This window comes from Pholcus phalangioides, unplaced genomic scaffold, assembly GCF_987345545.1.
Source record: "Pholcus phalangioides strain wild (caught in Gottingen) unplaced genomic scaffold, Ppha-v1.0 ptg000001l_1, whole genome shotgun sequence".
Classification (NCBI taxonomy): Eukaryota; Metazoa; Arthropoda; class Arachnida; order Araneae; family Pholcidae; genus Pholcus; species Pholcus phalangioides.
The window spans coordinates 2,762,340-2,790,251 of NW_028301594.1; the positions used below are offsets into that span (position 1 = coordinate 2,762,340).

The 27,912-nt window shown below is 36.3% G+C and overlaps 1 protein-coding gene across 4 annotated transcripts in view; it reads right to left on the reverse strand.

Moving 5' to 3' along the window:
• Window positions 1–27,912, reverse strand: part of LOC149089682 (uncharacterized) — a 30,156-nt gene that overhangs the window by 2,089 nt on the left and 155 nt on the right. Inside the window, exons 2-6 of one of the 4 annotated variants that reach the window (XR_016193240.1) lie at window positions 22,371–22,574; window positions 14,111–14,244; window positions 13,349–13,467; window positions 11,535–11,709; window positions 429–632 (exon numbers count right to left, since the gene is read on the reverse strand). Coding sequence is in view for 1 of the 4 variants with exons in the window: in XM_089236618.1 (XP_089092744.1) it covers window positions 13,395–13,467; window positions 14,111–14,244; window positions 22,371–22,496 (333 nt within the window). In the remaining 3 variants the exon portion in view is untranslated. Of the gene's footprint in view, window positions 1–428; window positions 633–1,381; window positions 1,443–1,787; window positions 1,805–11,534; window positions 11,710–13,347; window positions 13,468–14,110; window positions 14,245–22,370; window positions 22,575–27,912 lie in introns of those variants that run through there. The other 3 variants (XR_016193245.1, XR_016193251.1, XM_089236618.1) reach the window with 3 other exon arrangements.

Consider the following 27,912-nt stretch of genomic DNA (forward strand, 5'->3'; position numbering starts at 1 on the left):
GTATTATCTTTTAATATCCAACTGCATAAATTCATGTAGTTTAGGATGTTTTAAAATTAATTATGGGCCTGCAAAAATTACATTGAAAAAATTCCACAGCTTTAACTAACCATTTTTGGAAGCTGAAATAGGCAGATAGATAACTTGAAGTTCGGGAGGAAAATCAAAATATTTAACGCCCCTTAAAAAAAAAAAAGGGAAAAATTATATTCATTGCTACGTTTCTTTAAATCTAGATTTGTTTATTTTATGAGTCGTGTAGGAAGTCACCATACTGGTTAACTTAGACATGGTTTGCATGTCCCTCAAAGAAAGAGGGAGGTATCATGTGATCAAAAAAGCCTCATTGAAGAAACCCTGGGCAGTGCCTGGTATTATAGCTACTATAAAATTGATATAGATACCCCGTAAGAAAAAGTCTTGCATACCTCTGGAGTCTGAACATCCACAGTCTGCTCTTTGTCAGCCATATCTAGAAAAAATACAAATCCTGGATGGCGAGCACGGAGACGTAGAATACTCTCATTATCAGTCACCTCCAATTCAGCAGCTAATTTCCACTCCATCTCTAATAGATCTCAGAAAGATGTTGCAGGAATTTATGGAAATCCTCTAAACTTACAAATCTAGAACTGAAATTAAAATATTCAATATTAAAGCCCAGAAGTTTAGACACTAAAAATGGTCAAAATAGGCAGGCAAAATGCACTAAAAATTACTTTATTTACATAATATAATCTTGATCTAGATCAGGTCCGTCATTTAGGGGGGGGGGGCCCTTTATAACAAACCGCACTGCTTTATACGAATGAATTCCATAGTGAAGATTCAAGAGCAAAAATTCATCAGTTTTCAATCTTTCAAATCAAATCTCATGAATTTCGAAATTTCTTTGAAACGATCTCTTGTCATTGGTTTGGGAAAAAAATGGAGGACCCCAAATCAACGACCACAATGAATTCAGGGGAACGTTTTTTGCACCATAAACCTCTTGCGTACATAATTGGATATTGTTGCATCCAGCTTCCAGAGTTTCTCTCATCTAATCTTTGCAACTCCTGGAGTATTTTTTCTTCAGTAAATATACGTTTTTTCGCAAATTTCTAAACTATTTGAAATGATCATATACACTCAGGGTTGCAACTGGGGGGGGGGGGGGAAGCAGGCAGGTCTTGTACCCGGGCGCTGAACCAAAGGGGGACGCAAATTTCATTCTCAAACCTTATCCCTTCAACATTACAAAGGGATGGCAAAATGTATACTTACCCCGGGTGACCAAGCATCTAGTTATGGCCCTGTATACACTCAAATTTTCTATGCCCCCCCCCCCCAGGACAAACAATGCATCACATAATATGGAAAGAATGCTTGACAAAAACATCAAATTACACACCTACTAACAGAAACTTGCAGATAAGAATGAGGGGAAAAGAAAGGTCACACTGAAAGTTAAATGCAAAAAAAAGACTTTCAGAAGGATTATAATCTACTTAGAAATCAATTGTGACAATGACAGTAGTATTTACAGCATAATGGGCTAGAATGTAAGGAAAGGTCACAATGTCCCCCTTCTGTCTTTCTAGGTATATCTGCTCGCATCTCCGTTGTTAAAAAAGATAACGAAAAACTGGTATACAATAAGAACATGCTAATTCAGGGAAAGTCAAGAAATTCCAGGTGGTTCAGTTTATTCTTAACAGAGATATGTAAGCTTAAACAGCATGCAGGGCCAGACAGACCCCGTCCATCTTTTTAGTGTGAAAGCAATATACAGAAGACGACTAATCAAATTCAATATTTGGCTCTATAAAAATAAACTCCAGTTAAACGTCACAAAAACAAAATATATAACATTTCAGCTTCGAAAAAATGATAATGACATTTCATTTCAGATAAGATATCACTCTCTAAATTACATGGATGAGCTCTGCGATTGCCTTCAAATTAGAAAAGACTGAAACCTTCAAGTATTTATGAATAACATTCAATAGAGATTTAAAATGGAAAAATCATATATAGAAATTATCAATAGAATAAAAAATAATATAAGAATGTATAATCTCTGAAATATTATTCCAGAAAAATTTTTAATAACTATTTACAATGCATGGATCCTGTCCACAATTCATTATGGAATGTGTATGAGGAGGAAATTATGACTAATATCCAATTACTAAATAAAACAATAACAAAAAGTTAAATATAATCAGGCCAAATACTCATCCATCGATCAAATATTCAAATGAATTACTGCAGATCAAATGTCCGTAAAACTTATGTTAATAGACTATTACTCTTTCTATTCAGAAATAGATTGGTTTAAAATAAGAATTCAAAGAAATATTAGAAATAACGGGATCCAATTTCAACTAATTCTTCCTTGTACAACTAATAAAAAAGCAATTTATCTATTTGGGACCAAAAATTTACAATACCTTGGATTCACACATAAAAAATGCATAACAAAATATAAAATTCTGATCTAAACATACATTGAAAATATGAATATTTATGAATGTAGTATATCAAGTTTTAAGACAAACCAATAAACACATACTTAAAAACCGTTGGGGCAATATGTGTGTGTACCAGCAAATGTACACCATGCCCCCCCCCCCCCCATCCTGGAGTCTATTCCCTAGGCTGGGATCTTTTGAGGGCCCCTTTATGATAGATTTATTGAGTGAAAAACAAAAAGTAACAAAAGTTGTCCTGGGTCCCAGTTGCCAGCCCACCCCTTGTAGGGGCCATGGTGTACCCATATATGTATATAAAATGTGTTGCCACGGGAAAATATTTTGGTGTTATTTTTATGGATCTGCCCTGGATGGACATAGGTCCAAACGAACCTGTGGGGTCAGCTGGCCTTACAGAATAATTGTGTATTTTTTCTTTCTCTTCCTTATTTTTATTATTTTGTATTGGGAGGGAGAAGCATTTATCAGCTCGCAATCAGAAGAAATATTCTACAAAATAGGTGGCAATTTCTAGGTTTAGTGACCGTGAAACAGTTAAACAGAGCGCCAGACCCATTTTTACTAATGGTCTACATCTCCTTCATCATTGTGACCACTACTGGCGTGGTCGATTAAAGGACTTTGGGTAACTTTTTTTTTTTTGCATTATAATTACTGCCGATTGCAGTTCCCCAGGAAAAGCTTAATAAACTTTATCACTATTTCTTACGCACTCAGTCATTGCCCGTAGGATCCATGTTAATCAACTCTTCGTTTTATCTATCTTTATTTTATTTTCCATCTTTGGGTTACCTTCCCAAATTCATCCATGTATCATGGTTCATTTTCAAAATATTTCTGCTATTTTATTCATGTATCATTTACCTTCAAATTTTTCTCTCTCTTTTTTTTTTTTCCCATTAATTCTAATCATGAAATACAAACATCTGCAATTATCTTCAAAATTACAAAATATATATTCTCACTATAAATACTGATTATGCGACTATATGCGATTATAATTATATATGTCAAAAAATGATCTAATTTTTCTTTGTTAGATCTATTTAACCCTTTACCTGTTAAATCTCTTAAGAGGTATATTGACTATTTACAAAATGATCTAAATTAATGACACTGGATTTTTTTTTTTCCAACAATATAATTTTTTATAGTAAAAAATCTTATAATCCTGTCATTACTTACCTATTTACATGATTACCTGTATGTGTCTCTATTAGACTTCCCTCCTCTTATACTTACTTTTTCAAAACTCCTTTTTGTACCGAGTCATCAGTAAATTTTTTGGTCTTAAATGTCTCATTCTTTCTTCATAGCTGTATGTAACTAATTCTTGGAAATGATTAATATTTGAGTTTTCCAACTTATTGAAGAAATTTTTTGCTGTTCTTTTCACATATTTGTAAATTGATTCCACATTCAATTTTTTTTTTTGTAGATCTATTACCTTAAAATATTTCTGTGCTCCTGTGAACCTTCTCAGAACTTTATTTTGAAACACTTGTAGTACATAGATGTTTCCCTTCGAGGCATAAGCCCATGCCGGTGCAGCATACAATAACGATGGTCTGATTACTTGTGTGTACATTAGTATTTTGTTCTTCATGCTTAATTTTGTTCTGGGGTTGCAGAATCTCAGAATTTGATCAATGTTTATCGTGGCATGTTTAATTCTGTTTGCCACATGCCTATTGTCCATGTATACTCCAAGATATTTTATTCCTTCAGAAGGGAATATCATATGACCCATGATATTAACGAAAGTATTTATTGGCAGAACTCTAGAAGAAAACCATGCCATTTCACATTTTCCTGGGTTTAACTTCGCCTTGTTGAAATAATTCCATTGTTCTATTTTATATATTTCATCTTGAACCTGTTTTAATGCCTTTTGTTGTTCTTCGTCTGATGTCATTAGTATTACATCATCTGCATACATTGCCAAAAGTCCATTGGTCATGATTGGGTAATCATCCATGAATATGTTATGAATATATGGACCTAAGTTGGACCCCTGATTAATTCCTGCTGTAATCTTTCCCACTTCTGATTTTTCTTCTCCAATTTGCACTTGAAAAATTCTATTTGAGAAATATGATGACAAAAATTTGATAATAATTGGTGGATAACCTCTAGTTATCATTTTGTGAAGTAGTCCTGCTTGCCATATACAATCAAAAGCCCTGCTATAGTCCAATGCCACTGCTACTGTGTACTCTTTCCTTATTTTAGCTCTTTGAACATATTCTATTACCCTTAGTAATTGATGACATGTTCCATGCATGGTCTTGAATCAGAATTGCTCCAGCCGCCCAAGTTTGAGTCGATTTGTTGTTTCCACAATTCTTGTAGTTATTGATTTTTCCAATAACTTGGACAAATAGGGCAACAAGGCTATTGGCCTGTATGAACTTGCTTCTTCTTTGGGTTTTCCAGCTTTGTGTATTACTTTTATTATTGCTTTTTTCCACATGCTTGGGAAATGTGCTGTTTCCATGATTAAATAAAAGTATTTACTATTGATATAATTACATTCGGTGTTGCTAATTTTATTGCTTTTGATGTAATGTTATCATATCCAGGTGACTTCCTTGGCTTGATACTTGCTATATTTTCTTCTATTGTAATGGGTCTGAAAACAATATAGTCTATTGGGATTTCATTTTCCAGAAAATCATTTATCTCTGATTCAATATTTCAAACGAAATTTTGATTTATAGTTCTATTTGGCGAAAACTGTTTTTCATAGATCTTAACAAATTCTTTTGCTTTTTCTGCATTACTATACACTATCACTCCTTCTGCATTTTTAATTGGTGGTAATTTATCTCTTTTATTTTTCATTCTATGGTATACTTGGTATAATCACCATCTTGTGGTGAAGCCTCTTCAAGCCATTGTGAAAATCTCATGTTTGTATGTTCATCTATGTCTTTTTTAACTTGTTTTGCCTTTCTGTTGTATTGCCTTTTAAATTCCCAATTCCATGTTCTCTGCCACATTTTACGTAGTCTGTTTTTCTCCCTGATTTTTTCCTTTATCCATCTTGGAAGCCCCAGAGGATTTGGATCAGGGTTGGGTTTTTGACATGACAAGCGTCAAAAACTGGTTTAAACTGTCAAAAACTGGTTTAAACCGTCAAAAACCTAAATGAATGCCTTTTGATAATGTTTTGAACATAATAGGTGTACAACATGATGAAAAACTTACTTTTTGGCATATTACAATGTTTTATTTTTAAACATTAATTTATTACAATAATTAAAACAAAATATTAATTATAATTTGCAATTTTGAATTCTTCAACATAAGAGTCTAGAACATATAAAATATAATTTTATGGTTTATTTATTTAAGCTACTCATTACCTGTGTTCAATTTGTTAAGTGGATTAGAGCTGCTTATTCAAAATATGTATGATAGGGCATCAGGGTTAGGTTTTTCACCCCAGAAACTAACTTGGTATTAAAACTATCAAAATCTTACTGTCAATGATGTCAAATAGTTTTTACTAACTTGATAGATATGTTAAATAACAAAATACTTACTTTCATTTAGATTAAAGGGTTTTATATTCAGAATTATAATTACTGAGGAAAAATATATATTTTGATATTTTAAATTTTCTGATCTGCCCAAAATTTTATTCCATATAAAATTTCTAACGCAGCATCTGTTAATGCACTAACTAAACTCATTTATTTTCTCCTAAAAATTTCTTAGATCAGGGTGTATAAATTCACACAGCTTTAAAGAGTGTTTTCAACCAAAGCAGAGCTGACAAGACTTGATACCCAAAGCATTTGTTTTGCATGTTTGAATACAGTTTCAATTGGAAAACCATTGCATTATAAATACTAGTAAATGTACCATATCATAGTGCAAAAGTAAGAATAAACCAAGTTTGACATATACAAGCTAGCATTGCCAAATTAAATGACATTTTAGTCCTACAATTTAGTATTTTGATCGCTAGATTTATTTCAATGTTATGTGCAATAAGAGTATTGTTTTAAGTATCAGTGGTTATCTAGATAATTTAATAATAACAGAAATCAACATTACATACATGATGTAATAAACTTTTTTAAACACTTATCTGTTGTAAAAAGAGTACAGCAGATATATATATGCATTGATATAAACTAAGCAGTTGAAGAAATTTTGGAAGGTCAAGAATCATCTTGAATCAAAGAATGTCAAATCGTTCCACAGTTTTCCCTTCAATGTTCATGTTATGCTTTATTCAAATTTTATAAGAAAAAAAAAAACATTGTCCAAAATAATTCTGTCGGGAGTAGAAAATTATTTTAGAATCTTATTAAATATTTATTCTTTGTATAACATAGTCACTTTAAACATTACATGCAATTAACGTGTGCATTTTCAATGGGAATTTTTATATCGAAAAGAAATATTTGAGGTTTTTGACAGTTTTTGACAAAGGTTTTTGACATGACAGTTTAAACTGCGGTTTAAACTGTCAAAAACTGTCACGTGTCAAAAACCTGCCAACCCTGATTTGGATGTGCAATTTTTTCTTTAGTTGCATATTTTACTGAATCTAAAATTTGATTTGTTATTATCTCAATCATTTCCTCCGCTTCTTCTTTTGTATTTTGGTTTGCTGTAAGGATCGGTGCCGGTTGGAGTTTTTCTTGAAATTTTTTCCAATTTGTGATCCTATTTACTACCTTTTTGTGCATTATTGAAAAGTCCATGATTATTTCAACTGGTAAGTGATCAGAATCCAGTTCATTTAGCACTCTAGGTTCAACATAAATATTAAGTCTTTTGGATAACATGATGTCAAGTATATCTGGCTGATTTGCCATAATTCTTGGGAAATACGTTGGATCTTCAGTTGTATGCACTCTTATTCTTTGTCTCACAAAACCTTTTGAGTATTTTTCCTTGGCGATTGAAAATTTTTACAACCAAATGAAATATCTTTACAGTTAAAATCACCCATTACATAGCTGCCAACTTTTGAAAATGAAAATTCTGGAGATTTTCGCGCAAACCCGTATTTTATGCTAAAACCACTCCCTGATAAATACAATAGGGATTTTTCAAATAAAATAGGGATTTTCCAAACATAAAAGTTAAGGGAATAAAATCCCTACTCAAAAACTGAAGTCAAATTAAAATAGGGATTTTACACACGTGGAAGTTAAACCCTTGGGAATAAAATTCCTACGCAAAAAACAAGTGAAATCGGAGGCCAAAACTTCAATGATGTAAAAACAAATATTGTGTTCAATCAGAAACGCTGTGAACAAACATTCTGCGCGAATGACCCCAAAATCATCGGAAGATGAAGGAAAACACCGTCAATTTTTGAAGAACACTGACTTTTTGTGACACTTGCTTGATGTTTTTTTTTTCTCACTTCACGACTGATGATGGTAGTCTTTCCATGACCGATGTTTATGTCCGTAACACAACTTGTACAAAAAGGAAAAGTCGGCCCTCTTCTGGAACGTTTGATGAAAGGAAATTCATCGGAATAAGTATCTTTAAAATTGATTAAATATGTTTTTGCTTATCATTATTCATGCTTTGTTATATCGCACGTACGTAACTTCAACAAAAGAAATTTTGACCATATGCGCGTGACTATAATCTTCAATTATTATGCAGGACTATTGGCTGCTAAGCCATTTCCCTGCACGATAAGACAAACAACTTTCTTGTTACCATCAGAGGGTTTGTAAAACTTCTTTAAAAAGGGAATTTCCCCATTTACGACGTGTGACGTCATTTCGAAAGGGAAAAAAAGAGGCTTCATGCCCCACAAGAAATTCCTTAGGGATTGTTTTCATAAGCGGGGATTTTTTTAATGAAGTAGGGAATTTTTAGGGACAATTAGGGATTGTGATTTTTGTAAAAATTTGGGAGATTTAAGAACTTTTCGGGAGATCGAGCGATGAAGCTAAAATTCGGGAGACTTGGCAGCTATGCCATTATTACACTTGTGTGATTACAGTCCATAATTTATTTTAACAGCCCTAGATCTATCGAATTACCCGGTGGCTTGTAGATGGCAGTAACTTATCAGTTTTTTATCCTTATACTCAATATCCACTGTTACTGTTTCTGTTGTTGAGGAAGCTGTAGTACTTATTTTTCCATAATTAAAATTATTTTTGATATATATTGCCACACCTCCTTTCCTTCCATCCACTCTGTCTTTTCTCACACAATTATAGTTTTGGATATTTGCCTGCCATCCTGGTTTTAAGTGTGTTTCGCTTATACAGCAAATATCCGTTTTCCTATCTATGAGTATTTCTTTCAATTCTGCTATTTTGTTAATTAGTCCATCTGCATTCCAGTGAATCACCTCCAAGGGTCTGTTCTCGTTCATTGTAAAAGTGTTTGTGATTTGCTTAAATACTTCTGTCAGTATTTCTTTTTTTTCTGTATTACTTTGTGCAGCCAGAAATTTCCATATATATTTCATGGCTATTTTAGTTATTTTTTCTATGATAAAGTTCAAATTACTTGAATTTTCATCTTCGTCATTTCTTTCCTCCTCCCTTTCTCGCCTGTCTTTCCTCTTAACAGATGTTCTTGCTTCTGATGATTTCATTTCCCTTTTTGCAAATTTATCTGTATCTTGTTTTTCTTTCCTGTGTTCCCAAAAATTTTCTTCTCTATCTGCTGTTTTTTCAGCATTCCTATCATTTTCTTGCTTTTTTTCCCTGTCTTGTCAAAAGATTTTTTTTCTTTTGCCAGTTAGGATTTATCCATACTTTATAATTTTTTACATTTGCTATTTCCTTTCGATTCTTTTCCCCTTGTTGAATTTGTCTTTGTGCCTGAGGAATGTTTGTTTTTGGAACTGTCCATCCTGAATCTTGATTAGTTCTTATTGGTATTTTTGTTATATTCTTCGGGAAACCTTTACGATCACTTGTTGCATTGTTTTTTCCCCCTTGATCATACCACCTCAGTCCTTTATTTCTTGGATTCATTTTGCATCCTGACCAAGCACTGATATGATTCCCTAAGCAGTTTGCACACGAACCTGGACCATCTTTTTTCTTCAAGCATTCGTGGGTCATATGTCCTTGCCCACATTTCATACACCTAGCTGCATTATTACAGCTGGTCTGGCTGTGATAGAACCTCTGGCATCGAAAACATTGAACTGGTCCCCCACGTCTTTTAAATGTCTCTACTCTTACTGCCATGTTTAAAAGGCTATCAAGCCTGAATATTTTTTCATTATTTTTATTTTTTGGCATCTCAATAACTACCATTTTGCTTCTGAAGCTCACCAGTCTGTTAATTGAGTCAATTTCAAAATCTAATGCTTCCAAACTTTCCTGTATTATTTCTGTGGTGCACGATACATGTATATTCTTTATCACTACTTTTATTGATTCATTTTCCTTCAATTTGAAGCTGTGAAACTCATATCCATTGATATTTAGAAATTGTTTTACTTTTGCCCAGTCCTTTATGCATTCCACTTGCAGTACCCAATCACCTCTTCTTTGTATTCCTTTAAAACTTTTTTCACATATCTGATATAATTTACTCCTCAGAGTTATCCAATTTTCCAATTGAGTCAAATATATGTCTGGAGGCTTATATTTCCTCCTGTCTGCTTTTTTTGTTCTTTTGTTAAGTATGGTTTGAAATCAGTTTTGTTCTTCATCACTCTCAGTATTTTGATCACTTTCATCACTTAATGATTCCACTCCTTCTAGCTTCTTGAAGGAAAAACCAAATTTGGCACTATTCCTTGATTTATTTACCATCTGACTATTATTTTCTTGTATTTCCTCATTACTATGATTTTTTGCAACTTCATTACTGTTTTCTTCAAAATTATGCGCCCCTAGTCCAGAGTCATATATTTGTACCTCTGTACTCCTCTCCTTTTGCTCTGCTGGAGTTATCTTTACCTCTTTATTTGTCTTCGCTATCTCCAAACCTTTATCATTGGTCAATGCCGTGCAGCTTCCAATATCGTGTGTGTTTTCCACTATTTTTTCCCTTTTTCACTACTTGTGACACTTTCCTCATTTCTGTTGCACTGAATATCAGTTAAATTCTGATTTTTTCCTTCCGCGAGACACTCTTTGACTTTTTCACTATTATTTTTTTGCACCGTAGTGTATGAAAAACCCTTTGGACTAAATACACCCTTCGACTTACCTGATTCTCCCTCAGAAAAAGATTCTGAGCTCGAGTAATTCACCTCTGAAAAAACACTATCATCTTTTACTGCTTTAGATTTTTTTCTATTTTTTTACCTGGGATTTTGTGACAGTCATTTCGAAAAAAAGTTACTACTTTTTTAACCAGATCCCTCTGTTTTTTCAACATCCCTTTACTGCTTTTAGATTCCATACACTTATAATAACCGTCTATCAACTTTCTGATCCTCTCAGGATCGCTACATATAGAACTACCTATTGGCAGTTGTTCATCATATTGCCTGTTTAATTCTACTATCAGTGTTTGAAAACAGTCAAATACAATCTCGTGAAAATTATCAGCATCTTGATTTGCATACCTGGTGACAGTTATTAGTTTTGCCCAGGCTGCCTTAACATTTACCGACGGCGTATGACCGAGTGCGCATATGTAATCCCTTTCCATTTTAAGCAATTTCCCGCCAAAATAAAATTGATCGTCGGGCGCTCTGAATAAATGCAACACTTACCCTTTCGATGCTTGACACCCGTCAGCTCTTTTGATGACTCACGGTCTCTATCTCCACTTTCGGACGACCCTATAAATTCCTTTCCCGGCGACGGCTTCCTTCTTTCCATGCCTCATCCTATTTCACTCTCTATAGCCTGCACGTCTCTAACTAAAGAGCCCGGCCTTCCGCCTGAGCTCTTTGACGATGGATCCGAGTATTTCTCACTTGGACTTAAATCAGCTTGGACTCGAGTAGGAGTAAAAATTTTTTGCGACTTTTCAAGTCAACAAACTCGATGGGAATGAGGTTTAGTGATCTACAATATGTGACAGTTTTTAATGCAAATCAAAAAAAGTTAAAAAAGCCGCTGAAATAATTAATTTCAGAGTTACCGTTTATCTTGATCTTGTAAGCTTTCTTGATGTCATCATTCTGAATATGCAAACCAGCTTCTTTAATCCAAGTCTGGAATTGGGTCATGCTGAGGCCCTTAGTATGATGTTACTTGAATAAACGGTAATTATCATGAAGAAATGCCTCCAGCCTTTTTGTCTCGTTGAGTTTTTCCTGAAATGAATTAAGACAATCCAAAATGTATTCAAAGATTTTGTAGAAACAATATCTTGGGCATACTACCAGGGGTCACCTTAACGCATAGGCACAGCCCAGAGACCTCAAGAGGAGAGGGGCCTCAGAAAAACTAGTAGTTGAATTTTGAGAATTTGCCAGGTAGGGCCTCAGAAAAAATCACTTGGCCCGAGGGCCCACGATGCCCTTAAGACAGCCCTATAGGTTATATACTACAGAAGTTTTTTCCTGAACTAAGGCAGTGATTCTCAACTGGGAGCCATAATTGCCGTCTTGGGATATTCTGGGAGGCGGGGGGTGACAGATGAAAAGTAGGTGATAATCGCCTCACATTTAGAGATCCTTGAGTGACATGTGGGAGCTTTAGAGCACTGGTGCAGCCACCTGTGTGGTTCTACATCACTCAAGTTATCCACGGCCCATTCCCAGATCACTTGAATGATGTGTGGCACAGGTCCAGAACACTTGGATCCGTTAAGCACTTAGAGATCACTAAAGTGACTCTGTAGGGGACTCAATAGGGAGGATGTTAGTTCAGGTACCCACAAACTAACAAAAAGTAAAACTTTTCGTATTTTGGCGCACAGAGTAAGATATTAAGAATATTTCATATTTTTGTAAAGGGTGGATGATGAAGTAAACAATCCTAACACACCCTCCACTTGTTATCAAAAGTCAGCAAATCAGAACCCCCCCCCCCCCATCGATGTTGATGTACTACTTGTATGACCCCGAACATAAAGACACCTGAAAGTTATTTCCTGATGGTAAAAAAAAAAGCTGCATTCAGAGAGCAGCTAATGGGCTCGTCTCCTCCCCGTAAAACCAGACATGGCTTGGGCTCTGTCCCATAAAGACGGGTTTTCCTAAGAGCAGGTTTTCTATGCCGCGCACAACGTGACACGGCATTCACTCACCAATAAGAAAAGCTGTACGACTGTCTTCCTACAGAGCGCAATATGGTTAACGACAGCGCTTTACGTCGTGGGGTGATTGACGGACTGGTTCTGGAGGAGTTGAATGCGTTGTGTGCCGCACGTTTCACCGATCTTCTCTTCATTTTTGTTGTTCCCTTTTCCTTCCCTTCAAACCGGAGCATGCAGCCAATAGAGTAGCTGACCCCAGGGCCATATACTACAATATCGCTGCTCTGATGTGCCATGCTTGATGAACAAAATGCGTAGCGTGATTATGTAATACATTTCTGCTGAAGCAAAATGATCCGGTTTGGTTCACGAGGCACAAAATGTCTACTAGGAAAACTCTGCTTTGCACGCTCGTTACGAGATACAGGGAGAGAAAAAAAATCTAGTCTTTCGTGTAAGGACAGGGCCTGTCCCTACCCACTCTTCTCTTTTTTGCCTCCTTATTTACAGCGACTGATCTCCCAAACAGACTCGCTTTCCTCACTGAAAAAAAACACGAAAGAATAAAATAGAAATAGTTATAGAGAATTAGGATAAAAATAGGACAACTGCGACGAAAGTAGGTAAGTAGGACACATTCCTGAAAAATAGGAGCGCTGTAAGGTCCGAGTATCTAAAAGTGTAGTCATTATTATACACACATATTTTTGATTTCCTATTTGTAATATTCTAATTTGGAATACGTTCTGTACCTCGTAAACTGGGCATTCCACATCCAGAAGCTTCTGTTGAACTGTATCAAACTTGGAATTCTTTAATCATGTGCTTCAGTACAGCTTGGAATTTGGCAATGCTGATTCTTGATTTATAACTTTGAATAGAAAAAAAAAAAATTCATATATATATTATAATACACTTTATGGCATACCTCACATATAACATACACTGTGGATATAATATACTGTTGTGTAATCCTTGAAATTTGACCCATTCGCGTCTATATTTTTACCTCTGTTAAACCATACCCTGCTTGACACTAGATCAGCCGAAGCAGACAGTTTTCAGTTTTAAAAATGCTTTAACCCAGACAGTATTTGACGTACACACACTCAGTTTTTAGCGACTTTTCATTATTTCTGTACTTGTCTGTGAAAAAAAATTGGAAGACATTGAAATTTTTGATTGGGAGATATTGACGTTTACACCTAGAACGGCTAAGAGCAGTCATTTTGACTGTTATATGTAAATTACATGTTTTCTAGTGGCAGGCATTAACATATACTTTTGCTTTTATGTTTAGTCCCTATCATTCACTGTTGACACAACATATATTCCAGAGTAACATGCCAATAGCAAAAAATAAAATAATTCTATTTGTTGCATCATGTTACTGGGAAATCTCTCATCGATTTTAGATATCTTTTAGGAGTCTTGGGGTGCCCTCGAGAGATGCATGTATAACATGCATCTTTAAATAATTAATGGAAACTACTGAAGTATGCACATTGACTTACCGGGAGAACTTGAGAAATGATGACCTAACTTCACTTGGAGAGAATGTCTTGATGAGACCAGCTTCATCAATCCAAGATTGGAATTCAGATAAACTTATATCGACATCATCTAACTGCAGTTTACGTTCACCAAACTAGAAATATAATCAAAAGATATAGTCAGTCACAAAAGTCTACATACATCCTTAAAAATAACATTATTGAAGAAACAAAAAAGAATCAAGATTTCACCCTATTTTTATTCGAACATTGAACAATTCAAACATGTTTTTTATAGAAATGAACAACATCAAATTGATATTTATTTAAAAAAAACAAATTTAAAAATAACGTCACAAAAGCCTACATACATGGGTGAAAAGTTTATTAATATGCACGATTTTTACATTTGAATTAAAAATTAATATTTTGTAAGACCTCCATTCGATTCAATAACGGCATCCAACCTCCTGGGCATGGACTAACCTAGGTTTTCTGTTATATCCGCTGTAAGTTTGGACCACTCTTTCAACAATGTCTGTTTCAAATATGCTTTGTTGGTAACACTATACTTGCGAACTCTTCTCTCGAGTTCATCCCATAAGTGTTCAATGGGATTCAAGTCAGGTGACTGAGGAGGTGAATGAAGCTGTCTAGGTACCGTGTAAAGGAGCCATTCCTTCACAATCTTTGCAGTATGCTTTGGATCATTATCCTGTTGGAAGATCCATTGGCTTCAGAGACCTAATTTGTCGACAGATGCTTGCAAATTATCTCGCAGTATCTTGAGGTATTGGAGACTAGTTTTCATTAAAAGGTAAGATGGACAATTTCCCTACTCCAGACGCTGACATGCATCCCCAAACCTATACACTCCCTCCACCATGCTGGACTGTTGGAGTAAGATTTTCAGGTTTCATTTCCTCATTTTTCCTTCTCCAAATTTTTCCGTGACCGTCACTACCGAAATTATATTTGCTTTCATCTGTAAATAAGACTTTTCCAAAAATCGAAATCCTTTTGATGATACTGTTTAGCAAAATAGAGCCTTTTCTTCTGATTTACAGTGGAAATCAGAGGTTTTAGTCTTGGAACTCTTCCATGAAATCCTTTTGATCGGACAATTCGTCTGACAGTTTCAGGATGCACAGTGCTGTTGGTCATTGATGCAATATGCTACGTCAATTTGGGAGCGGATAATTTCGGATTCGACTTGACTTTATTAACAATCCATCGTACATCTCGATTATCCAAAAGCCTTGGACGACTACAGCGAGGTTTATTAAACACATTTCCGGTTGATTTGTAATTTCTGACAATGGTTTGGACACTGGAACGGCTTTTTCCAATAATTTTCGAAATCTCACCATAAGATTTTCCTTCTGTTCGCAACTTAATCACATTTCTTATGTCAACAGAAATCCCTCTCCACAGAGCCATTTCAACATCAGAACAAAGGCAATATGAGCCTAGTACAAGTACAGATGTGACGGTGGTAATTGGTACGACACCAATGTGATGGTTGTTTTTTCACGGTACCAATTATGTTGTGGTGCAAAGTTGTTACTGAGTACTATTTAAGTTGACAGTACCCCAAGAAAGAAAACTTTTGGCCTGGTGATCATATTAGTGGGGTACCATTTTTACATTGTTACCACGCCTGCAACAACCCTTTACGTGTTGGTGAGTAATTCTCCTGAAATAAATATGAAATAGGGCACTACAACCCTAACAAGTCAGTCACAAAAACAAAAGGAAATTGTCAACACACAGAGGTCTAAATGCACATTAGGTTCTTTAATTTTTAATACATATAACCAAAAACAAAATACCAAAAAAAAAAAAAAAAAATAGATGCTGAAATACTTTACTTATCGAAAAATTAAAAATTATTTGGGTGCAAAACAACTAAATATCGCTGCAGTTTGGTTTTGCTCAACCACTCAACAAAATTTGAAAGAGAAAATTTACTCACTATCTCCCATATTAAGGTCACTTCATTCTTGACAACCGGATTTCGATGAACAATTCCCTTTAACTTGAACACTCAGTACGGACAGTTCATTATTTCATGTCATCCTTAGACGAGCGGATCTGCTTGGCCACTGGACACTTGAACGATAAATGTCCTCTGTATCTGCTGAAGTGACGGTCCGTGCATATGCTTTACGATGTCGGAGCATCAAAGTTCTCCATCTGTACTACCACTCGGGGTAGTGTGGACATGGATGAAGTAGTATCCTTAGACTGGACTGCAAGAGACAGCTGCTGGGCTTCATCTTATATGACTGCTAGTTGCTCCTGGGTTCCTTGCATTTGGTACAAAGGTGTAACAGCCGGTGAACTTTCCTCCTGGATCAGTTGGGAGCAACTGATATGGCGAAATGAATCTTCATATCGTTTTTTTTTATAGCTGTTTTTCTTGAACTTACATCTTCAAGTAAAATGTTACGACTTTTGGCAGTTTTAAATTAAATGGGGTTTGAGTGACTTGACTTGGGACTTGACTGTCAGGGGATCTTTGAGTTTCGTGGGGGGGGGGGGGGAATTCTTCAATGGAGGGACCACACTTTCTCGTGCAACTGGTCCCAATGAACTGCACGCCTCCAAAGTTTTTCAGTGATATGTAAATTGAGTAATGGGCGGGACTTGAGAAAGCGCACCCTCTAATTCGTCGCGCTAACTGCATCATCCAAAATTTTCCCCAATTGTATCACGAGGCGCGAACACAAACATGAAACCAAAAGAAAAACCATCTCTCAATACAGGGTCGATTTAAGAAAATGAACGGCTTTCAGCAAAGTTTATAATGACAACAATAATTTTCAATATAAGATTTCAGGATTAAATGCACAAATATTCATCAAAATCAAAAAAACATTAACATTGTGTGGGGAAAAAAAGCTTTCCAACGATATGCAACATCCTATATAAATATTCTTGTTTCGTGACATGCCGAAAAATTTAAATCCAAACAAAGGAAATTCTTAAAAAAATTCAAATTCAACATTTTCTCGATGACAGAGAATAAATTCAATCAATATATAACATTATTTCAAAAAAGTTTCTCTCCCTCACAATATTTTACAACACAAGTCTTTTTTTTTCCAAAGCATCGGAAACAGAGAAAAGGGGGGGGGGGAAATTAAATTTTAAAATTGAAATACTCACACGGTCTCAAAATGATTTAACTCTAGATTAACAAAAATGTTTGCTTCCCTTATTTAAAAAAAAAACTCAGAATATGCAAAAGGCGAAAAAAATCGGCTTTTCAAATATATAAAAAAAAATATACAACGGATTACGAACAGTGAGAGAGAAAGAAAAAAAAGAAAAGGAATCTTATCTTCCTTTTACATGTACGTTTGTGCGGGAACAAGAAAACTGACTCATCAATATGGCGATGATATCTTTGATTATCAGTGAATCATTAGGTGTCTCTCTCTCACAAAAGAAAGGATATATTATTCAAAAGAACAAGCATTTTCTTGTTCAATTTAACTCTGAATTTCTCAAAATTTTACAGGAAGAATCAGAGAAATTCAAGGAATTTGTTATTGAGCTCAAAAGATTGAGATGTCAAAGCAAAGCATTTAATATTTAGGATTTCCCGACAAACAAATACAGTGTGATGCATAAAGAGTATGTGTCCACTCTACACAAACGATCTGTGGTTCAGATCCTTGACGTTTTTGAATATCCGACGGAATAATAACACAAGGGGAAAAAAATTATATGACCACGAGATTCGGTTCAGCCTTCCACAATAAAATAAAGACAGAAGCTCAATAATTATTCACACGACAAACACAATTATCTCTACATTTAACAAATTTCACTTATTTGACATGACTATTCTAGGTTAAAAATATGTCGGGTTTATTTGTCAAGGGGGGGGGGGGGAGAAGTGTCCTACTTTTCCCACAGTGACAGAGTTGCTTTTCCTTGTTTGAAGCAGTATTTCTTCTTCCCTCTCAAATACAACAATTTCACTTGACGCAACAGAAATGTGCTTGCTGTATGTAGATTTTTGTGACATGGTTTTCTATGAAATTTGCATATTCTTACGAATTTATTTCATATGTGGCGGTCGCCAATAACGTGTGCCGGTCGCCAATGCAGACTGGGCAGAGAGAAGATAGAGAGAGCTAGAAAACACACACGCAGCTATGCTCTCCTAGTTGTCAATGTCATGGTGTAAATATTTCTATATTTTAAGCGGAATAAATTTAATATGATGAAATAATCTGTTGTGTCAAAAAGGTGTGTACAATGTCTAAGACACACAAACATCAAACGACACATATTTGTCATTTACAGTAATAAGATTTTGTTACACTTTTGATACACAAAGTTCTGAAAATAATAGGTTAACCCCAAAATGTACGATTCCTTCAGAAGCACCATTTTCAGAGGTGTATGTTGACTTTTGTGACTGACTGTACATCAAAATGTAAACCAGGGGTTTCAAACTTTTTCGATTCTCAGCACCCTTGTGAAATCCAGATTTTTACACGGCTCCATTATCCCTTTTATGAGAAAATTTACACAAAATGCATGAACGTATCAGAAATGATTAGCCATGTTTCACATTTACTTACTTTGTGTTTGTCAGGGAAGAGTATAATGATAATGGTTGGTAATCCTGCATTTATAACCCAAAGCTGCCAACTGTTGAAAATTAGGGAGATTTTTTAATTATTTTATACTAAAACCATTCCCTCATAAATACAAAAGGGATTTTCCACACATTGAAGTGAAACCCTTGGGAATAAAATTCCTACACAAAAAACAAATGAAATTGAAGGCTAAAACTTCAATGGTGATCTAAAAAATATATTGTGTTCAATCTGAAACAATGAACATTCTGCACGAATGACCCCAAAATCATCAGAAGATGAAGGGCAAAAAAGTGCCTTTAAAGAATACGTGAGTACTTTAATTTTTAAAGAATACGTGACTTTTTGTGATACTTGCTTGATGTTTTTTTGATTTCACATGGGTGATGTCAGTTTTTCTACCATGACAATGTTTATATCCTTAACACAACCCGTACAAAAAAGAAAAAGTTTGCCTTTTTCTGGAATGTTTTATGAAAGGAAATTCATCGGAATGAGTATCTTTAAAATTAACTGAATATTTGTTTTTTTGCTTATCAGTGTATTCATGTTTTGTTATAGCACTATGCAACTTCAACAAAAGAAATTTTGACCACAAGCGCGTCACTATAATTTAAAATTATTATCCAGAACTATTGGCTGCTAAGCTATTTCCCTGCACGATAAGACAAACAACTTTTCTTGTTACCATCACAGGGTTTGTCAAACTTCCTTAAAAAAAGAATTTCCCCACTATTTACAACGTATCGTATCATTTTGAAAAAAAAAAAAAATGTTGAAAAGAAAAAATTTTTTTAATGAAATAGGGAATGTTTAAAGACAATTAATTTTGCTGTTTGCTTCGCTAGATGCCTACTCATCCTCCTACAGCTACTTGTGACACTACTATTTGGGAGGCGGCGAATAACACTGTAAACACAAAGGTTAGATAATCATATACTTTACTTCAACAGCAGTCTGTGTGGAGAAAACACAAACAAATAAAAATAAACACACACAATGCTTTAATAATTACATATTATTTACAACAGAAATGACATGGCCAGGGTTGGTAAAAAAAAATGTTTTTTTTTTTGGTTTAACCAGTTTTTTTGTTTTAAATAGTATTTAATTATTAAAAACAATAAAGTTTCTGAAAAATCATTCAAACTTCTAACAATTAAAATAAAATGTTTATCAATGTAATTAACACTATTCCCATATTAATTGATAAATACATTTTAACACAAACCAACTTTTGCAATTTAATTATTTTTTGCTTAACTCAAATGGATTACTTTGTGTGTTTTTGAAAATTCTTTTAATGTTAATCATAATATATAGATGGTTTCTCCAGTTACTTTCAGTATGTTTAATTAGGAAGCTATTTTGCAAAAGTTATAAAAATTAGGTGAATATAATGTATTTAATGAACTATAAATAGTGGATTAATTAGTGATGATTTACGATATACAGGGTGATTATAACTAAGGTTCTGATTTCAAAACACTGTAAAAAAAGAATGATTGTCAGAATGACTTGAAAATTGGCATGAATATAATTTTATTCAGTAGAGAGTGAAAAAAGGCCTTTAAAATGTAAAATTAATGACATCCAACACATGAGAAATTTGCTCACAGAATGGAAACAACAGCCAGTGATGTTATAATTAAGTTATCATTTTGCCATTACACAATTACATAATTCACGAAAACATCACAAAAAAGTGAAGTAATCAAACAAATAACTAACTTAAATGTTAAATATGTTCTGCACAAAAATTCTTGTTCAACAGAGTCAACTTGATCAGAGTATGCCATGGTCATGATGCGGATATGCTTGCAATTCACATTTATTAAACCAAACGTGTCCCCCACTTTAATATTCCTGAGGAACTTCTAACATATAGGGGGGATAAGCTGAAGCTTGCAATCCGACCACTGTTCATAACATTTTGAGGTCCCCCCCCCCCCACAGCCAGAAGTTGCAAGGGTCAGGTGAACTGACGGCCAGCCACACAGGTGTCAAGCCATCCTGTTATTGTCAAAATAAGTCTTCAGTAGCTGCTTTGCTGGTATTGCAATATGCATCTTGATAGAAATTGTTCCATCCACACATTGATGCTGTGGAAGTGCCGAAACGATGTGGTTGCACGAAATAGATTATACTGCTGACCAAGTACAGCATCATCTACTTGCACATTTTGGAAAGAAATTTCCATTGCTTCAAGAGTATTCATGCAAATTTTCAAGTCATTCTGACCAGTACTTATTACATAGTTTTGGAATCAAAACTAATTATAATCACACCCTGTATATAGCTGATTATTTTTCATAAATCTGTTACTGCTAAACAATAGAACCTTGATTAACTGGGCTTAACCATGAAAGTATAAAAAAAAACTTGAATATTAAAGATGGGCGATATACAGTGCGAGATGTGCTATTTCGTATGGGAAAGAAAATTAAAATGTCTGAGGTAATGTAACTACTAAACTCTGTTCACTCTAACTTATGGTCCTGATGTAAATAAAAGCATGTGTGCGATGCTCGAAATGATTGGTTGAAGAATATTTCACCTTTTACAGTACAACACCGCCAAAAATATGATCTAGGACTCGATGAGAAAGTATTTTGTAGATGGATATGTTTAGACTGCAAGGCAGTGATCTCCGATGCCACAGCCATTGAAATCGCAGTTTCCAACGCGAGACCAGGTTAGGCTAATAGACTCTTCTGAACCTCCTCATCTCTCATCCCACAAACTAATTGATCCCTCAAGCGTTCAGCCAAAGAATTGTCGAAATTACAATCTTCCACAAGCTTTCTCAGTTTGGTCACGTACGAGTTCACACCTTCATGCTTGCCCTGTACCCTTTTATGAAATTTAAATCGCCGAAATATCTCTGAGGACTTATTAAAGTTATTACAGCAGCATTTCTGTCCTAAGTCTCCAAACTTATATTCCATAACATTTTTGGGCGAAACAAGGGTACGAATTATCGACAAAGTCTTTATTCCGCAAACTGCTAGAAGGGTTGCACGTTTTTTATTTTCATCGTCGATTTCATTTGCTTCTAAAAAAAATTTTAAGTGTTCCGCATATAATTCGAATTAACTTGGATTTGAAATATCGAACTCCGAAATCGACCCTATAGTAGCCATGATCAATGAAGTCGCACGCAACCGAACGAGAGAGAAACAAGATTTAACTAAAATAACATACCCATATACGATTCTCGGGAATAGAAACAGAAGGAACACCGGCGTCCGAAAAAGCACGGTACATGACCTTGACACAAACACAGTTGATATCACACACACCAGCTAATCCATACGAATATTCAGAGGAATTTTCCGATGCGAGAAGTCGCTATCCCGGCAGGTACGTTAACATCCTCGTCGCCAAATGTTAAAAGGTAGGCTTAGAGGCTGAATGTAAACAACTATTTATTTGTTACACATGATAACGGTTAACAATCGTAGTGCTAGTACTGTGCACAGGTTTATATACAATCTCGATCGATGACGTCACAAACAGTAGCGACATATGCGGAATGCTAATCAATACAAGGGTTACATTAGATGGCGTCATAACAATAAGCCTGTCTTGTAAATACAATAGTGAGCACAGGAATGCATAATAGAAACTAGCACTGAAATTTTTTTTAATATGACCCATACCTTAATGCTACTGGCTCCAGCTCTATCTTTTGGTTTCTTCTTGGTCGCATCCATAGTGATGGAAACACCACTGCTTCCAGGAATCGGGACAGATAACAATTTCTCCTTTGTATTCACCGGATCCATGCCAATTATATCACTGAATATGTGTATCAGTTGTTTGAATTCATCGAAATGATGAATGATGATATGCGTTTCTTTGTCCTTAGAAAGTGTAAAGAAAGGAAAAATATTTTTTTTTTTTGGTTAGTCCCAGATAAAAAAAATTCTGGTATTTCACTCATGCTATGTACACTGAGAAAAATAAGGGAGAAATGCAAACTATGGAACAGGAGCAGTATAATCCAGATCGCCAAGGGTGTTATAAGTTGTCAACATAATGGCAGTGGGTTGCTGTTTCTTCTCTCTTGCTTCTAGAATCTTCCATATTGGATATTCTAGAACCATCTATTACAGATGGCCCTTGAAGTGCAGGCGATTCAAACTGATAACAGCATTTTCTGCTCTTTGTCCAGTAGCGTCATTTCATTATCATCAATAGGATTATTCCCAATTACTAAGGAATGTGTTTTTCGACACATTACTTCTCTTTTATAATTACATTTTCATTTTGTATGCTTTCCGCCTTTAGTGTCGTAAAGAAATATCATTTTAGATTATTATTTTAAATAGTCTGGCTATACAGAGAGACTTATGCTCAGATCGACTTATTTTTTGAAGGAGAGTCTGGGGGGGGGGGGGGGGGGGGGAAGTTATATATTTTTTTTAACCGAGAATATTTATACTATTATTCATTATATTGTTGGTTTCCACTTTTGTTATGCTTTCAATGCTGTTGATTTTCTTTTTTTCGCTGACCATAGCATCCATTTGGCCTTGGCGACTTTCAACCGGGCCATCGGAAAAATTGCCAATCTCTGCATTACACAGCACCTGTTCCGAATCTATCAATGTAGCTCGATGCTGTCAGCAGCATCTATACAGGATTCAACTAAATTCACTGTCAGAACCAGTGGCGTCGGAGTCTGGGGTGCTCGAGCACCCACGGAAGTTTGTAGAGCGGGTTCGAGCACCCACAGAATTGATTCAAAATCGAAATTTCCTACATGAATCTCAAGACGGGCACCCACAGGTTCGAAACACTTCCGACGCCCCTGGTCAGAACTATAAGGGGTGATAGAACTTGCCAAAACAACTTTTGCCAGAAAATGTATGGTTGGAAAACAATCAGCAAGCTGTGAGAAGGTGCCTGAGGGACAAAAAATCTTTATTAACGAAAACTTTACAACAAATGATCAAATGAGCAACCATACAGACTCTGCAATGGATCAGGCCCATTATTTAAAGGGGTCCCCCCCCCCCCGGCTTTTAAAAACACATTAAAAAATAATATATATATACACATATACATTGAGTACATGGGCTTTTGCCCCCCCCCCCGGAAAAAGTTGATATGACGGCCCTGCAATGGATAACAGCTGAATGGCTTGTTCTGCGAAAAGCAATGTAATCCACTCAAGATAAAACACCCTCTCATGGCTCGCCGCTTGCTTTCCGACCCCCATATCCATAGCTGCCAACTTTTGAAAATGAAAATTCGGGAGATTTTCGCGCACACCCATATTTTATGCTAAAACCACTCCCTAATAAATACAATAGGGATTTTTCCAAATAAAATAGGGATTTTCCAAACATAAAAGTTAAAGCGTAGGAAATAAAATCCCTACTCAAAAACTGAAGTCAAATTAAAATAGGGATTTTACACACATGGAAGTAAAACCCTTGGGAATGTGAAATTCCTACGCAAAAAACAAGTGAAATTGGAGGCCAAAACTTCAATGATGTAAAAATAAATATTGTGTTCAATCAGAAACGCTGTGAACACAATCAGAATCTTCGCGAATGTCCCCAAAATCATCGGAAGATGAAGGAAAACACCGTCAATTTTTGAAGAACACTGACTTTTTGTGACACTTGCTCGATGGTTTTTTTTTCATTTCACATGAGTGATGATGGCAGTCTTTCCATGACCGATGTTTATGTCCGTAACACAACTTGTACAAAAAGGAAAAGTAGGCCCTCTTCTGGAACGTTTGATGAAAGGAAATTCATCGGAATAAGTATCTTTAAAATTGATTAAATATGTTTTTGCTTATCATTATTCATGCTTTGTTATATCGCACGTACGTAACTTCAACAAAAGAAATTTTGACCACATGCGCGTCACTAGAATCTTCGATTATTATCCAGGACTATTGGCTGCTAAGCCATTTCCCTGCACGATAAGACAAACAACTTTCTTGTTACCATCAGAGGGTTTGTAAAACTTCCTTAAAAAGGGAATTTCCCCATTTACGACGTGTGACGTCATTTCGAAAGGGGAAAAAAAAGAGGCTTCATGCCCCACAAGAAATTCCTTAGGGATTGTTTTCATGAATGGGGATTTTTTTTAACAAAGTAGGGAATTTTTAGGGACAATTAGGGATTTTTGTGATTTTCGTAAAAATTCGGGAGATTTAAGAACTTTTCGGGAGGTCGAGCGATGAAGCTAAAATTCGGGAGGCTTGGCAGCTATGCCCATATCGTATGGTGAAAGTTGTTTGTTTTGGCAAGTTCTATCACCCCTTACAGTTCTTACCATCAGTTACATCTCTATACTACCACTAGTACAGACAACCACCCAGGCCTCCTCTCGAGTAAGACCCGCTCTTCTTCCAAATTCCATGCAGTATCCACCACTATACACGAGTCCCATTCAGGCACCCATCCATAGCTAGAGAGCAAGACTGTCACATCATTCATCCCAACCGACCAGAGCACACCCCCAGCTCGAACAAGCACGGAGATGAAACCCAAAAGGCAACTCCCGAGCAACTGCCTGTGTGACGCTGATCTCAGGGTGCTGTCATGCAACGGGTGTCTATGCAGCACAGCTTTTACCCTCTCACATATAAGGTCCATAATAAGACAGTTTTACACCCTGTATAAGACAACAGGCAGCCAAGTAAACCATTGAATAGGTTTCTGCTATTACAATCACAGGTTATCATTACTTTGAATCATGGGTGGAGATATGGGAGGAGGGGGACGCATTGCTCCCAGCATCAAGGTGAAGTCGACTGATCTAATGTGTAATGTATACGACATCGTGTCCCCCAGACTTCCAAGTCAATCTATTTCCACCTATGCTTTGAATGTAGGTTAGAAGTCTGCTCATGAAATAGGTAACAGCATTTCTAAGATAAAGGTGCCCCCGCCACACATCCATGAGCAGGGCCCTAGGATGGGATATTTCGTGGCCAGCTAAGTCAAACTTTTCACACTATAGTGATAAATTCTCTATAGTGGGGATCGTAACATTTTGTATGGAAAAAAATAAAAAAAGTTGGTTCGTCTCAGGAGACGTGGACCATAGTTGAAAAATCCAACGACATCCAAGACCAGTGAACCGACCACACCAGACTGAAACATTCATGGTAGAAGACATCTTACCACGGCGCCACTTGGGCGACCTTCAATGACTGCAAGACATAAAACTATGCACCCTGCCTAGATTCGTCGGCACCGCTATCAGACAGTTGACGACTGGAAACATATTGGCTGGTTTGTTGGTGTTTTCAGTTGTATCGGGCTGATGGACATGTATGAGTATTGAGAAAACACGTGAAACCATGGTCCCTTGCATGCAAAACAGAAGTCCATTCAAGCTAGTGGAAGCATTGTCATGGTATGGGGACGTGTGTAATTGACATGATATGACTCCTGATACAGCTACAGATGACCATGAAAGGTGACCAGTAAGTAAACATTCTTTCAGATCACTTACACCCAAACGTGGATCCAGTGAAGGATGGGAGCAATCCCACTGTCAAGGACCTTGTCAGACCCTTAAAAATACAAGATAATCAGATCCACTCACATAATAAGTCACTTCTTGGACACATCACTCTGCTTCTCCTCCATTTGCATATGAATGTCTGCCTTGGCTCATTTGCAGCTGAAATTGTCTAACTCTATTCTATTCGTAGCTGAAGACAAGTTCCTTCACTCAGGCAAAGATTCAAAAAGAGCGATAGAAATGACCTCCCTCCTAAGAGCAGAGTAATATGAGGAAATATGTCGGGCACATAAAATACAGGATTGAATGAGCTTATACAATTCGCCCCTCACATCGTCCTGGATCCATGCCTGCTTACCTCTATTCATGCCCTGTATGCATTCCAATGGGTAGCATGACACCACACATCATAGGGACGTTGCTCTCCAGTGGCTCTGGGAATACTCTTCAAACTTCTACATCTTCCATTAGCCACCTAGATCCCATACACAAACATTATTGGGCATATACAGTAAAACTCTTGTCAACGGAAATCAATCCAATGCGGTCACCTCTATTTTATGGTCAACACGTCTGTGTTATTGTATAGGGAGACTCCAGTTTACTTATAGCTCAGTGGTTATAAATAAATAACGAGACCTTGAGTCTATGTTGTGTAGTGGTAATCGGTTGGGTTCTATTTGTAGTAAATTGCCTCTCGTATGCCCGTGCAAATGCATCTGCAATTTCTTGGCTCGTATTACAATGTTATTGTCACTAGTTTTAATTTTGTTAATTGTCTTTTTGGGTTTACAGATGCGCCACGCTTTCCACGAGTTCCCATTCTCCGCTGTTGCATTACCAACAAAGTCCGAGAATCTCTCATTTACATAAGCTGCAACCTCTAATTTAATTTCTTTTTGCAAGAAAATATAGTCCCGGCGCGTTCCAGTCCTCCAGAAGCAGTTGGCCAATCACGCCCGACGTAAAGCGCTGTCGTGAGCCGTATTGTAGGTAAACGGCCCTACTACTTTCTTTTTTGGTGAGTGGACGACGTGTCGCGCACTAGGCGATACACGTTGCGCGCCGCACAGAAAACCTGTTCCTAGGAAAACCCAGCTTTCTAGCGTGGCGCGTCAGATCAGCACGACTATATTATAATATATGGCCCTGGCATCAGCAACTCTGTCGTCTGCATGCTCCGGTTTGAAGGGAAAGGAAACAAGAGCTCAGAGAACATCGGCAAAACGCGCGGCGCATTTGACTCCTCCAGAAGCAGTCGGCCAATCACGCCCGACGTATAGCACTGTTGTGAGGCGTATTGCGCTCTGTAGGAAAAGTCATGTTGCTTTCCTTACTGCTGAATGGACGGCGTATCGCGCTGGACGAATCACGTTGCGCGCGGCACAGGAAACATGCTCCTTGAAAACCCGGCTTAAGCAACAATATTGTATGATTAGGGGTCATCGATGGGGGGGGGGGGGGTCCGATTTGCTGACTTTTGATGACAAGAGGGGGTTTGGATAATACTTACGACATCAACCAACCTTTATGAAAATATAAGTTAGGATTCAGAGGGGCAAATCTGATGACGAAATTTTGCTGGGGAAGGGGGGGGGGGGTTAAAAATTTGCTTACGTAATACTTGAAAGGCCTCTTACGCTTTTGACGAAGCAGAATAAGTAACTAACCTACGTCGTATAATCTTTGGGCCCCGATATAATT